The sequence below is a fragment of the Cylas formicarius genome, unplaced genomic scaffold, assembly GCF_029955315.1.
Source record: "Cylas formicarius isolate icCylForm1 unplaced genomic scaffold, icCylForm1.1 PGA_scaffold_2__14_contigs__length_35257938, whole genome shotgun sequence".
NCBI lineage: Eukaryota > Metazoa > Arthropoda > Insecta > Coleoptera > Brentidae > Cylas > Cylas formicarius.
Window position 1 is genome coordinate 28,935,246 of NW_026844319.1, and position 14,919 is coordinate 28,950,164.

Below are 14,919 nucleotides of genomic sequence, written 5' to 3' on the forward strand. Positions count from 1 at the left end.
GCGCCACCGTATTTCAGTTGCTTATATTTACTAAAAAAGCCAGTGCCAAAATCGTTTATTTCCATTAGATTATACGAAAATTACACAGTGGTGGAGTTACTCGTCTTTTTAATTCTCAATTCCTTTTGCTTACGCAAATCACAACTTTGGTAAATGACGTCACAGTTGGCCTTTCCCAATCCGAGGATTGACGCTTTTAGACTGTCGATCATCGAAGCGGTCGGCGGCACGTTTTCGATCAAACGGCCGGACAACCAACTCATGCCCAAACTGCAAATCGTTTGTATTAATTACAAATCGTCGCGAAAATTTCAGCGTTTACCTCCACCCGGGGATCGCATATTTCGCAAACCCATCCAGCTCACGCGAATATTTGTTATTAACGCACAACGATTTCTTCAAGCAGTCTCCGTTGTCTGCGTTCGCGACCAATGCGGATTCTATTGACGTCAAAATTTTTCTGGCCATGTCGTTTAGTAACATGTCGTTGGGGTTGGCAATCGTGGGTGCGTCCCTTCTCAGTCTGTGACTTCAGTGATTTTTTATATTTTCGCAAATATTCGGGAATTTATATTCGTCAATAAAAATCAATAAGGAAGGCACGCAGGGGCAATTTGACAGATAATGGGGTAAGACAATATCGGGTTTATTGACATTTAGTTTGCTAGCTTTGCTCTAGATGTTCCAAGCTTCGACAATATTTTGAACGTTTTAACGGTAAGTACCTTTCTATTGATTATTTGCTTTTTCGTATTATATATATATATCTCCTTACGTACCTGAATTTGAATTGATCTTTGTATATTTCATGTCCGGGTCCACTCGCAGCTGCTCCTGTATCTGAAATTAGATTATTATCAGGGATTTTAATCAAGTGTTCTTCACAGATTGTTATAATATATCCCACTGAGTGACGTACATCAAACAATCAGGGTCGCTATTCGATCGCTCCAGGGGGTTATCGCGAAAATACTTTTTTTAACGTCTGGTATTTATAAGTCTTGCAAAATACGTGCTGAGCAGCCATAAGTTTTAACTTTTGAGTCCGTCAGAGAAGAAAAACATTTGGCCTTTACCTTCTTATAGATCTCATCCAAAAGGCTTGTTGATAACGGTCTTAATAAAGTGATTAGCTTTTTTTACTTCAGAGTTTTCAATGCATCGAAAGCTCGAATTAGTGCAAAAATTGCGTTTGCTATTTGTTGGTCAATCTTATATATATATATATATATATATATATATATATATATATATATATATATATATATATATATATATATATATATATATATATATATATATATATATATATATATATATATATATATATATATATATATATATATATATATATATATATATATATATATATATATATATATATATATATACTCGTATATTATAAGTAGTGAAATTTTCTATCGGAATCTTAAACTTAAATGGATAAAGCATGTGACCGATAAAAAAAACATGTTCTTAAAGATATTTGACGATGGATGCTGAAAATTTCATAAACTTATCTCTTACGGTTGATTTTTAATCCATTTTTTAATTTAAAGTGCTTAAAATTTTCGTTATAAAAGAATGTTTTTTTTACATACCTTCTGGATTCCTCCTGCGTCGGATTTTGCTGAGTCGAAATTGCTGACGTTTCGCCAATCATCCTGTTGGCTTCTTCAGAGCTTGACTGAAACTGCAGAAACCGACGCAGGAGGAATCCAGAAGCTTTGTAAAAAGTATTATAGTAGCTTGTGGAAGTTTCTTTGAAAAATTAAAAAAAAAATGTTGTTAAAATCAAAATTTTAAAAAATCTTTTGTACTTAAGTACTTAATAAAAAATATATGTATATTAAATTTTTATGATCAGAACACAAGATGGGAAAAAATTAAGGATACCATAGTAACAACACAAAAAGAAATAGTTAGGAAGGACACCAGAAATAAGAAAAAAAATAAAGAAAAATGTAGTTTCATGCAAGAATCTTCGACTTTCATGGGTCATTTAATTTAATCGACTTGCAAAAAAACCCACGAGAGAGTCGAAGCAGTGGCCAAAACCAACAATGTCACAGAACTTAAGTCAGTTCTCGGAGGCGTCAATTATTACGTTAAATTCTAACCTAACGCGTCGTCCATCCTTTATCCTTTATACAGTTTATTAAGAAAAAAACATAACTTCGATAAAATCAAGGATATGTTAGTATCCTCATCTGTGCTGGCCTATTTTGACACAAAATTACCAATCAAATTGTTTTTAGATGCCAGCAGTATAGGTCTAGAGGCAATAATTAGTCACACCTACACAGACGGAACTGAGCGTCGCGTTCGCTTCAAGGTTCCTAAATAAAAACAAACTCTCCTACACCCAAATCGAAAAAGAGGCTCTAGCAATAATATTCGGGTCAAAAAATTCTTCCCATACCTTTACGGCATCAAGTTCACACTGTACACAGACCATAAACCTCTTTTGGCAATACTGGGCGACAAAAAGGGTTGCCAGTTTTTGCAGCCAACCGCCTACAAAGATGGGCATACATTCTATCTTCATTCCGTTTCGAAATTAATGTCAACACCGAACAAAATTTCTAATACGCCACCCTCAACAGAAAATTACAACAAAGAGCTTAATAACATTAAACAAATTGCACTGAACCACGGCTACAATCCATTGTCGATGATATTATAAATAAAAAACAAATCCAACAACAACAACTCTATTTATCCGAAACCTAATACGGAACACGAACAGTGAAAAAGTTTCAAAACATTTGTCAAAATGTGGTTTAACACAGAAAAACATATTTTTGACGACAATTTTGATATTTTGCACACAGCCACAAAAAGTAGAAAATTAAATTATTATTAAACTTAAATTGGCACAACAACATTAATTAAGGTTTTAATGTCATTTTTCGTTATATATAGTAGCAGGTAGTTTGTAAATATTACATTTGATAAAGACACGGTGTTGTCGAAACAATTGTCATGTGAACTGAACTGAACTGAACTGAACTGAACTGAACTTATAGTTTTTATTTATATTGTTACCACAACCTATGACAGTCCCTAATGTTCTGTCCTTCAATATTCACCGGACCCAAGTTTTATTACCGCCGAGTGGTAACTTCCATAGTTGTGGGCAAAAGACAGCATGAGGAAGATTGAGACAGACTATAGCATCATCATCAGAGCGTCTTGCTTCGGCGATCCTTTCTATTTAACGCCAATCGTTTCTACAATTCCGCAGCTCAAATTTAAATCCGTTTTAAAAAAATTACAAAGATCGTCCGCTAGAAATAGAATCTTACCAAATTGTCTTGTTGCTGCCTGAGTGCGGTTTATTTATTTTTCCGCCTGTTGATAAACCTAACTCGATGTTCTGAAGAAGCACACAGTTCGATTCAGCCATAGCGAACGCAGGTGGAATCCAGAATTATTATTATTATTAATATTTTTGTTATTTTTAAGAGATTTAAATTCTAGTTTCCTCTAGCATTCAAGAATTGCTTATCGTGTTTTAATCGTTGAGTGAGATGATGATGTCTTTGTTTTTCAAAGAAACTGCCACAGGCAACTGTAAAATTATTAACAACACTTCTTCAGTTTCAGTTAAACTCTGGAGGAGCCAACAGGTTGATTGGCGAAATGTCAGCAAGATGTGGATGATTAAATGGTACCTGTATAGTAAGCCCCTTCGCTCCCAGATGGCGCACTGCCGGTTCCAGTGTACGAGTAGATGTAACTGTTATCGGAGGCTGAAGCTGCGCCCATATTCGTCGGCATCATTAGATTGGCGCCTGTGCTCGTCGTAGCGCTGCTTTTCTAACAGAAATACCGCTTTCGCATTGTATTTGGGCTCAATCTTCTTATTAAAAAACAATATAAAAGGAGACGCGAGAATACAGAACGGATATTGCCTAAAGTGATCTTATGCGGGGTGTTACTAAAAAGGCATCACGTAATTTAATTGAGTCTCTATCGTGATCTGTATCAGACCAAACCAAAGCTGATTTAAAATTCTTATGGCCCTGATATTGTGCCTTTTGTAATATTCAAAAAGTGTGCCGAATATATCCTGAGGCCATTGACCTCTCTGATAAATGCATCATTAACAGAGGTTTTCTGCAGAAAATTATCGTCCAATAGCAATCACATCATGCTTTGCTGAAATATTTGAATACGCCATGCTTGACCGCTTGACCGATTATTTAAGTAAAAACAAAATTTTGTCTGAAAGTCAGCACGGTTTCAGAATACGTAGATCAACCCAGACAGCGATCATTCATTCATTCATTTTTGGAGCAACTTTATTGAGTCTGGAGAGCACTCTGCTGGGATATTGCGTGCCGCAAGGTACAGTGCTTGGCCCTGTTTTATTTATCCTTTTAATCAACGAACTTTCTGCTCACCTTCCTAGTTCGGGTCTATCAGAGTTCGCTGACAACTGTTCAAGTTTAGCCGCCTCACACTGTTATCAAACTCTTCAAGACAGAATTAATGCAGCACTTGTACTGCTAAATAGCTGGTTTAACACCAATGAACTCTTTTATGTCCAAAAAACAAGTGGACTGATATTCAAATGCCCACAAAACAAAAAAGATCTTTCTGTGAATGTCTGGTCGGGCGGGGAGGCCGTTGAAATAAAAAAGCATGCTAAATTTTTAGTAATAGAGCTTGACGAAATCCTATCTGGGGAAAGTCAATGCCAATTACTTTCTTCAAAGCTGCATACTTATTGTTTCCTAATAAAAAACGTAAAAACTGTTTTGACTGGAAAGTGCGTGATACATTTCTACTATGCTCACATCTATTCGAGATTACTCTATCATCTGTTTTCAAATCCCAAAAAAAAGTCCCAACGTGTATTGCTGGAGTGTCGCCGGATAATTCGTGCAGGCCCCTCTTCCGGGAGTTTAAAATGCTGCCATATTAGAAGTTTGTTTATAGGTGTATAAAAATGAAAATACCTTACAAAAAAAAAACGGAGATGTCCACTACTATAATATACGTAACAAAGACTAAAATTTTCAAAAAAATATTTTACGAACACCGGTATTAGAGCCTCCAGAGCTAAAGAGCAGTAGTAATGTAAACATTTTTAAATCCAAACTAAAGTTTTTCCTCCTGGAAAACTGTTTTTATAATTTAAACGAATATTTTACCTATTAATATTTGTCATCACCGTATTGTTGTGCTCTGTCACATATTTTTATCATATAAATTTTTATTATAATTTTCTGCCTCATTTGCATGATTTATATTGACCTACTTGACGAAATCCATAATACACTGATTGTATTCTAAATATGTGGGATAATAAAGATATTATTATTATTACTATCAACACACAACTGCTACAGCAACAGCTATATTAAACACTGTTGTTTAGGTGTTTAAAACGCTGATGGTGTTTTGAAATTTGCCACGAGTTTACGTCAGCTCTCAGTTGCTTCCGGTTATTTGCACTTTGCTTCTTCTTTTTTTGTTACCACTTAAGATGTGTTAACTGGTCACCTGACCTTTGTGTTCCTTACACCTGTTTTCATCAGCTATCATCCTTCACGTTCTTCTATTCCATACGCCATGATGCATACCTTACGTCACTGTTACTTTTTTATGGTTGTTAGTTTTGGTTAGCTTACGCTGCAGATCTTTAGTTTTGATTTGATTGATAGATAATATGGTTGCTATCAAGGCAGAATCGAATAATAATTATTTTTAAACTAAATTATCTCAAAAATAGATAAATGAAATGTCAATAAACTATATGTTTTTGAAATCAGGAAAAAATATCTACGATTTAAGAAAGAAATATTTGCTGTCATTTTGACTGCATTTGTTTTTTCTGACATTTGCATAAGATAATGGAGTAAAAATCTTCAAACTTGTTGTTTTTCTATCTTTCAAAATGGAGCTTTTAGTTGGGTGTCAAAATATAGTCTATAACCCTAAATATTCCCTCTTGAGACATTTTTATTCCAATATCTGAAATGGTATAACAGATATTTTATTTTTGAAAACTGTACTACCCTATAGTTTCTTTTTAAATGAATTTAACGACGACTAATATGATTTTTACACATAGAATAAAAAATGTTTTGATTAACCGTTTCAGATATACCGTCGTATAGAGCCGAACTGTTTTAGTCACCCTAGAAATTGGCATATGAGGTCTGTGTTGCTTACCAGCGCGTAGATGCTCATAATCAAGTGTACGACGAACATTCCGAACGAAAGGTACGCCAGTGCCGTAAGGGCGACCTCGAAAATGTCGGCTAGCTCTTGGGACTTGTCGTAACCGGTCGAGACGTGATGATAGGCGTGGTATTTTGGCGGAAAACTTTGGACGTATTTCCCTTGGTCGTTCGCGTGTCCGCTCTCCGTTATGTGTTCTGCAAAAATCAAAGGGAACGAAAAAAAAAAGAAGAACACTTCGGGAAACATGCCGAAAACCTACGAACCTACTAGAACCTTTTTCCAAAAAAAAAGGCTTTTATTAGCAAAACTTCATTTGTATTAAGTCGAGATTTAAAAGTTCTAAGACTTCATGGCGTCGCCAGAAGGTCTAAGGAATATGTTTCTACTTATATTTTCTTTTTTGAATTTGTGTTACTTCTTTTTGTACAAGTTTAAACTTCTGCGAGATATGTTAAAACGGTTTACATGGAAAACTGATGGTTTCTTACTTAATTCCTTTCACTGCATTGAACAATTAAAAAGCATACGTAGAATCCCGTTTTACTAGACTCCCTATTTCTGAAACCCTCAACATCATTTCAAATATATTAAAAATCAGAGGATCTAGAACCAAACCTCCCCATTTTAACAGCCAAATCTTTCATCAAACGTCGAAAATAGATATGAGTTATAGCGACGAACATATCTATGGAAGCCTTTGAGCACAAAGCCCTCAACACCTTACATCTGAAACCAAAATTAAAAAGAAAGAAAATTATCGTCAAGAATTTCTACTAGATTATTGAACCTGTGTACATTTTCCACCTCTAACATTGGGTCAATCTGTTTAGAGAATGCGTCCCAAAAATCATCGGTTATCAATTTTCGGTTTTGCTCCGAAGAAGCCTACAGAAACGTCAGCAAGTTCTTTTTGTTATATTCTTTATGGCAAATAAGATATTTTGGTTTTGATTCGTTTTGCAACACTTTATGGTGTTTTATCTACAAATCGTACCTTTAAAAAAGGGTTTACCAAGCAAACCAACCAAAATATATTCATGACCACAGCTTGTCATGAGATAAATAGTGTGGTTTTCAAATGATAACAGTATATAAAAAAAATAATAGCTACAATAAATGTGTACGATTTAGGTGCCAAAGAATGTCATATGAAATATCTGGAAAATAACTTGCCCTGTTTTTAAAAGAGAGAGAGAGAGGGATAAATAAAAATAAAAAAAAAAATAAAAATCTAGTTGCGGAAGTCGGGCAATTCCTCTGTCTAAAACGTATGTATACTTTTTATAAAACTTCTAGATTCCTCCTGCGTCGGTTTTTGTTGAGTCGAACTAGCTAACGTGTCGCCAATCATCCTATTGGCTTCTTCAGAACTTCATTGAAACTGCTACCCCTCATGACTCTAAAATTCCTCGTCTCTACGGACTCCCAAAGATTCACAAGCCAGGATTACCCATTCAACCTAATGTCAGCACCATTGGTTCTCCAACATATTCTCCAGCAAAATATCTAGTTTTCTTGTTACAACCCTTTACCGGAGTTTTGTACTTAATTCCTTTCGCTTCATTGAACAAATAAAAAGCATTACATTAGATGCACAAGATATTCTGGTTACTTTCGACGTAGAATCCCTCTTTACTAAAGTTCCTATTCCTGAAACTCGCACCATCATTTCAAATATATTAAAATCCGAGAACCTGGAACCAAATCTTCTCACCTTAATTGAAAAATACTTGTTTGGAACATATTTTTTTTATAATGGTCAAATTTTTGAACAAGCGTTGGGAACAGCTATGGGCTCTCCATTATCACTAGTCATCGCGAATATATTTATGGAAACCTTCGAGAAGAAAGCTCCCATTCTTACATATTCTTAACAATAAGAAATCAGACCTAACATTGGGTCATTGTCACCATCCATCCCAAAAATTGTCGGTTATCAACTCTCTTGTTTAGAGAGCCGTAAGTCTATCTCAGTTCAAGTCATTGAACCCAGAATTAAAACACCTTACGACGAAAAATATCAATTAGGCTCAAAGAACACGAAAGAGCCTTACGACTAAGACAAATAAACTCATCAGCAATTTCCGAACACAATCACGAAACCGGACATAAAATTTTATTCGATGAAACTAAAATTCTTGCATGTAATCAATTTTTCTAACAACGAAAAATCTAAGAGTATATAGAAATCTATAAGCAACCTAACAATCTTAACCGCGACCTGTCACCAATATGGGACTCAGTCATCGGAGACGGTATTTATGCCCGTCATTTAGCTCCGCCCACCTGAAACAATATAAAAGCAGGTACAGAGTAAAATGCGAGCCAGTTTCAGTCAGGTTCTGAAGAAGGCAACAGGATGACTGGCGAAACGTTAGCTAGTTCGAGTCAACAAAAACCGACGCAGGAGGAATCCAGAAATTTTATAAAAAGTGTTACGCGGTTAGGAAATGATATTTGTTTTGTGTGCGATAATTTGGTTGAACAGGCTGGGCTTCCTCCGGATCATTGCATGTTTAATCCCGTAGAGGATTTGTAGACCTATGTAAAATCAAACGTCAGAGCAGAAAATGTTACTCCTACCTTCAGGCCCAGCATATTAAATTTGATAAATAGTGTCATTAATAACACGCCTACCGAGATCTGGAAACATTGAAAATCCCAATCGGAAGATCTAAACGGTCATTTCCAAAGCCTCCTTTAAGGCAAAACGCATTTAAAGCTTTGATGAAATCAATACCCACTATGGGTTGGTGTAAAATGAAATTGTGCGCCATGCTATTTCCGAAACCAAACCTTAGGAGAGCTTACCATCGTGATGTTCTTCACCGCTGTGGCCGACATAACTAAAAAATTGTCATCTGGATTAGGAATTGAAGGGAAATTCGTCAAATCCGTTAAAGTACTCACCCCGTTTGCACTGGGGTGTAATAATAAGCTCCCCCGACTCCCGTATGATACGGACTGACGTCCGACTTGTGTTGATTTTTCGTTTTCTCCGTTTGCCCTGTGACGTACAAACATATTATACATAAACCGACGTTAATTTAGTTTAGTTTTTTTAACCACGTAGTACAAGATGACATCAAGCAACTGACAAAAAACCGCCTTGGCAGCAGAATTACAGACACAGCTCACTACAACGATAACAAATAGTTATAAAGGTTTCAAAAATACACCTCAGAGTTTACGTACTTCGTCTTTGTATTTCGATTTTATGAAGTATTTTAATAAAACATAGACAATTATTTAAGTAAGAAATAATAATGCCAAATAATTCTCTGCATGCTGTCATATTTTGGGTCTAAAACCCCTTATTGCGTGCCTAGAATTTCTCCATATTGTAACTGTGCGAAAAAGTGTGTTTTTCAACTTTGTAAGCAAGAAAAGCATCATTTGAATTGAGGACTCCAATTAAAATCATCCTCCGAGGTGACACTAACGCCCTTAGTAAGAGATGCATTGGTTGAAATTGTTTTTTTTTTTTGTGTTTTATGTCGTCAGCGAGAAGTGAACGTGAAGAGAAATCGTTTATGTAAATAATGAAACAAAGTGGCCTTAGAACAGATCCTTGTGGGACTCCATGTTTTTAACGTGGACGAATAATTTTCGTTTAGGCAAACTTACGAGGAGGGTTCAAAAAGTAAGGTAACGTTTGCAACATCGATCTTCGATATTTTTTTTATGTTGGTAGACATGCCCCTAACATATGCTCACAGTTTCAGTCAGTTTCGGTTAATTAGCAGTTGAATTTGTCCTGAAACTGTTTGAGTTAAAAAAAAAAGGAGTATCGGTCAAGAGCTTTTAAACGACGTCAATGATGATCCTGATATGCTCAAAAAGGTCATAACTGGTGACGACGAATTATGGGTATATGTTTATGACGTCGAAACCAAGGCCCAGTCGTCCCAATGGAAGAATCGTCAAGACCGAAAACAGCCTGTCAAGTTGTATCAAACGTCTTGCTTACTGTTTTCTTTGATTATTGTGGAGTAGTACATCAAGAGTACGAGCAATAAAGAGTATTACCTTGAAGTTATTCGCTGTTTGCAAGAAACAATACCAAGAAAACGTGCGAAATTGTGGGAAAACAAGGTTATACGAGAAAATGTTTCAAGCATTAGAAAAAAGTCACACTACTTTTTGAAAATACCTCGTATTGTGTTTGATTTTTTAAATATGATTCAGAAAATAACAACGTAGATGGTTGATAATTTCCCCTGCACAATTTCGTGACTGAAAGAGGCGATCCAGATACAGACAGGATGCCCGTTGTTCCTCGCAACATGGATAATCTAATAATAATTCTTTCAGGATTATTTAATTAATAGGGACGATCACTGGGGGGCAATACTTTTGCGCATTTAAACTGATTACGAAACGTGGCAGTTGTTAAACAAACGGTGTGCAGGTATTTTTATGTTAACCTTCGGTCTCAAATTGTACTGAACATCTGAGTTTCTGAAGGGCATATAAAGATTAGAGTTGCTTTTTACATAAGTGGCACAATGTCAGAAAATGTCAATAGTGTTAAACGGCTTAAACGGTATAGTCCGTAAAATGCGTTTCTTCATCCTACAGACGTGCTCCGCACGTGATTAAACCTGAAGTCGGAGCCTCCGTATGACAAAACAGTAGATAACGTTTTTTTTGCGAATGTGATCCACCTGATCTAACCAGGAGAGAGAGAACATTTTTTTGTTGGATTGTGCTTTCATTGAACCATTTAAATCACGTGATAAAAGATGAAAAGGCGACCATCTTAGTTTTACTTCCATTCAATATCAATTTGTTCATTTCTGCTAAATTGCTGGTAGAAAGGGTAGAAACTGCATCATCCGCAAAAAGATGAAAGTAAGTATGGTGGAAAGATGAAAACACCTCATTTGTAAACACTATGAACAAAAAAGGGCTGAGTAAACTTCTTTTATTTTCCTGCTGCTAATATTAAAAACGTTGAGTTTTTTAAAAATCTGCAATAAAACGAAAACAGACTCACCTCCCGAGTGCTCTTGGTACGCGTAATTTAATTCGTGAACGTTAACTTGGGGCAGCCCTTTGTCGTCATGCTTAAGGGCGTTTTCGTCGAATTCTTCGTCATCTCTGTCGGTTTTGGCAGCGTCCCGCTGGTAGTGACGATAAACGTCCTCCATGGTCGCGCTCCTTGAAAAGTTTCATTTCATTTCGTTTTTACAGACTTCCGGGACACTTACTTCGCGAGCCAATTTTTGTAGGACGACGAACCTTGGTCCATCAAGAGGTCGGTTCGGCCCGCGCGAGGTTCTTGAGGTCGCGCGACCTCTTCGAAGGTTCCTCGACCACCCATTCTCTTTTTAATGCCAGTCAGATTCATTTCCGCCAGAATTTGACTAGCAAGGTAACTCCTGCACAAGTACTGGTTCATCATTGACCTGAATATATAAAATCAGTTTCTCATTTTGTATACATAAAACCTACGCACACAGTGCGATACTTTAACGCATGCGTTGGGGTGTGACCTTCCCCAAAAATATTGAATAAATTAAAAATATTCTCAAAAATAACATTTTGATAGGAACCACCTACAAGGCTTCTGAGTTTGACCGGCAGCCAATGTCCTATGACAAAACATATTGTAATTCAAATTGCATTAATTTAATGTCCCCTTAATAAAAAATATATATATACACCGCCACTCAGCCTTCTAGGTTTAGAAAAAAAATGCAATGTAATGAGCGGACGCCGTCAAAACGGCCTAAAATTCCTTTGACCGCGAATAACTTTCATAAATAAGTCCAAAATCATGACATCAAGGTCTTTACCCGAGAGGGGCCTCCCCCTGTTGGCCTTATTTTAATCCCTTTTCCGCAGGGACAATCTAGACAGTCCAGTTAATATCCCCAAAAAGTTTACCCCCCTCCCTCCCCCAGCGCTTTCAACCCCCCCTCTTCCTCTATATTCAAAAAAATTATAGCATCTCCCCTTTTTTCTTCTTCGAATTTTGGTGAATTTTCAAGTGTGACGATGACGAAAATCGTCAAAAAAAGGATACAAATTTACCCTCCCCAAAAATATAATAAAATCGCCCTTTGGTCAAATTATCCCCCTGTGCCGTTAGGTTCACATTTTTGACCACGAGTTTGGAAAAATTTAGCCTTCCCCCCGAGGGTGGGGATCTCGGGAACAGAAAGATCTAGGAGGTTCGGATTTTCATAGCTAGATTCAGAAAAAATTCTTTTGAGGAGGTCGGCCCTTTTCGGTTATTTAAAATAGTATTCAACATATGTGTGGTGCTCCAACTTGGACGAGCCTCTATGGCTTCAAGCAATTGCAGCATAGTTAGCCCAAAACTAATATGCATGTTACGGGCTTGATTTTCGGGAGAAGTCAAAAACTAAAAACCGCATCATAATATGTCAAAGTGTTTCTGAGCTACAGGGTGATTCTTAAAATGTGCGTTTCTAAAAATCATCTATAACGTTTTTATTTGTAAAGATAGAGATTTTTACTAAAAACATTTTTCGAAGATTTTTTAAAGGCAAATCTACCTGTTTCGCCGATTTTGTCTTAAAGCCTTTAGTTTACGAGATATAACACAAAGTTACATTTTTTTAAATGGAATACCCCAATTCAAAAAAAATAGTTTTCTAATAGAATTTCCCGCCAAACGATGTGCCATACACCTATTTTTATTAAGTAGTTAAAAAGATACCTGCAATTTTTAATAATTACCGTGGTAGGCTGTGCTTATCTCTGACCTATGCAGTTTTACGGTATCTATCTAGACAGCTATGATCAGATAAAAACAATTGCCATGTCACACAAGCCCAAGTGTTAAAAATGGCGTCTTCATCAAGCTATAAAAATGTTTGAAAACTTTGAAAAGTACGACATGATAAAATGTTATATTGAAAGTAACGAAAATCGACAGACGGCTTCAAATCTATATTTCCAGAGATATCCGGAAAAAAGGCAACCTAGCTCAAAAATATTTTTGAAGTTAAAATGTCATCTACAAGAATACGGATCCTTTACAAAACCGCGGCCTAGGACGTATAGAAGCTTGCCCAGAGATATATAGTTGGAAGAACTAACGGAAATTAACCGTAATACTTCCACCAGGGCTGTGGAGAAACAAAAAGATTTGGCTCCAAGACGTGCACTTGGCAGGTTTTGTGTGTGTATTGTATTTTGTGTTTTGAAATCGCCCAACTACTAGAAGGGAATTGGAAGATACACTTCGTACTGCATTCAGGCAGTTTGGTGAGGTAGAACTTCTTAATGCAGAAAATAGCTTCAAGAGAAGATATGTTTACAAGAGAACGACCGTCAATTTGAGCATTTATTTTAGAATTAAAGAGATTAGATGTGGAAAGTGTTACGTAGTTTAATTAATAAAAATGTTATTATTTTAGGGTTGGTAATTATTGTAAACAAGAAGTTAAAGTGCGAGGTTGCTGTGTCTCCTCGTGTTGTAGCCAACTATTTTGTACGAAAAAAAAAACAATAAACTTTTACCTACACACAGCGCCTACTATGGTAAATATCCAAAATTTGCAAATATATTTTAAACTATTTAATAAAAACATGGTTCGACAGGAAATTTTATTAGAAAACTGATTTTCTAGAAAAATTGGGGGTGAAGAAATATAACTTCGTATGATATCACGGAAACTAGAGGCTCTAAAACACAACGGGTAAAATAGAGAGATTCCCGCTTAAAAAAAAACTTCAAAAAATGTTTTTTCCCAAAATTATATTCTTACAATAAAAAAAGTTATAGAGAGCCTTTAAAATCGAACATTTTTGAGAATCACCCTGTAGCTCAAAAACGCCTTGACATATCACGATGCGGTTTTTAGTTTTCGATTTCTTTCGAAAATCAAGCCCGTAACATGCGTATTTCTTTTAGACTATGCTGCAAATGCTTGAAGCGACTTGCACTGTTTTCATGCTAAATTCGCGAAAAACCATTTCAACTATAATGACTTGGACAATAATTCAACCATCAACGTTGTTTACTAAAATGTCAAACATAAACATATTTTCATTTGCCGATTTGTCAAAAAACAATTTGACTAAAATATAAAATGTATTGTAATAGGAATAAGATATTCTATTAAACACATATATAATATACAGGGCATTCCATGGAAAAAAAATATGATGTAGGCTTATATGTCAGCAAATTGATAGTTTTGTTTTAAGTTACAGACGGTACAGACTTTACCTGTGGAAATCCATGGTATCTAGCGCGTCCTTGACAGTCCCATCCAACGTCTTGCTCGACCTTTCGTCGATGACGTTCAACGAAGTGTTGAAGCTCTTCGGGGGACCGTCCAGCATCAACAACGTTCCCGGCATATATTTCGCGGACAAGATGTCGTCGACGTCTATGACGTTGTCGGACATTGTTTTCCCGACGAACGCGAGCCACAAGATACAAAATGAAAACGCGAATTTTCCCGTCAAAGTCATTCCGGTAGGACTCTCTTAAAAAACTGGTCTTCGGTACGTTACGCTATCGCGCGTTTCGCTGTCCTTCTACCGGAAAATAAGGACAGTTAAGTCGTAATTTTGTCAGCGTTTCGTGCATATCCGTAACTGTTAAGTGGTTTAGAAACGCCGCCGATATTTCCAAAAGAACGGAAAAAGGTAAAAATCGGAAAAAAACACAATAAAGTAAAAACAAAAAATATAATCCAAAATTTGGCAGATGCGTGCTTGCAGTGTATCTATCTC

At 36.2% G+C, this 14,919-nt stretch overlaps 1 protein-coding gene across 1 annotated transcript; it reads right to left on the reverse strand.

The window, feature by feature from the left end:
* Positions 1 to 45: 45 nt before the first annotated feature.
* On the reverse strand, positions 46 to 14,712 carry LOC132698335 (uncharacterized). Its single transcript, XM_060664336.1, has 10 exons — positions 14,408 to 14,712; positions 11,412 to 11,609; positions 11,198 to 11,361; positions 9,109 to 9,205; positions 9,010 to 9,044; positions 6,187 to 6,392; positions 3,678 to 3,822; positions 780 to 840; positions 323 to 529; positions 46 to 270 (listed from the first exon to the last, which is right to left on the reverse strand). The coding sequence occupies exons 1-10, from the start codon at positions 14,653 to 14,655 to the stop codon at positions 81 to 83; spliced, it is 1,551 nt and encodes a 516-aa protein (XP_060520319.1). The 5' UTR covers positions 14,656 to 14,712; the 3' UTR covers positions 46 to 80.
* Positions 14,713 to 14,919: the final 207 nt, after the last annotated feature.

Excerpts from the sequence above, each read along its gene's own strand:
- LOC132698335 (XM_060664336.1), bottom strand. The coding sequence starts at position 14,655 with ATGACTTTGACGGGAAAATTCGCGTTTTCATTTTGTATCTTGTGGCTC. Across the intron at positions 11,610-14,407 it reads GATACCATGGATTTCCACAG|GTCAATGATGAACCAGTACT; the intron begins GTAAAGTCTGTA and ends TTATATATTCAG. Across the intron at positions 3,823-6,186 it reads TTATGAGCATCTACGCGCTG|AAAAGCAGCGCTACGACGAG; the intron begins GTAAGCAACACA and ends TATTTCTGTTAG.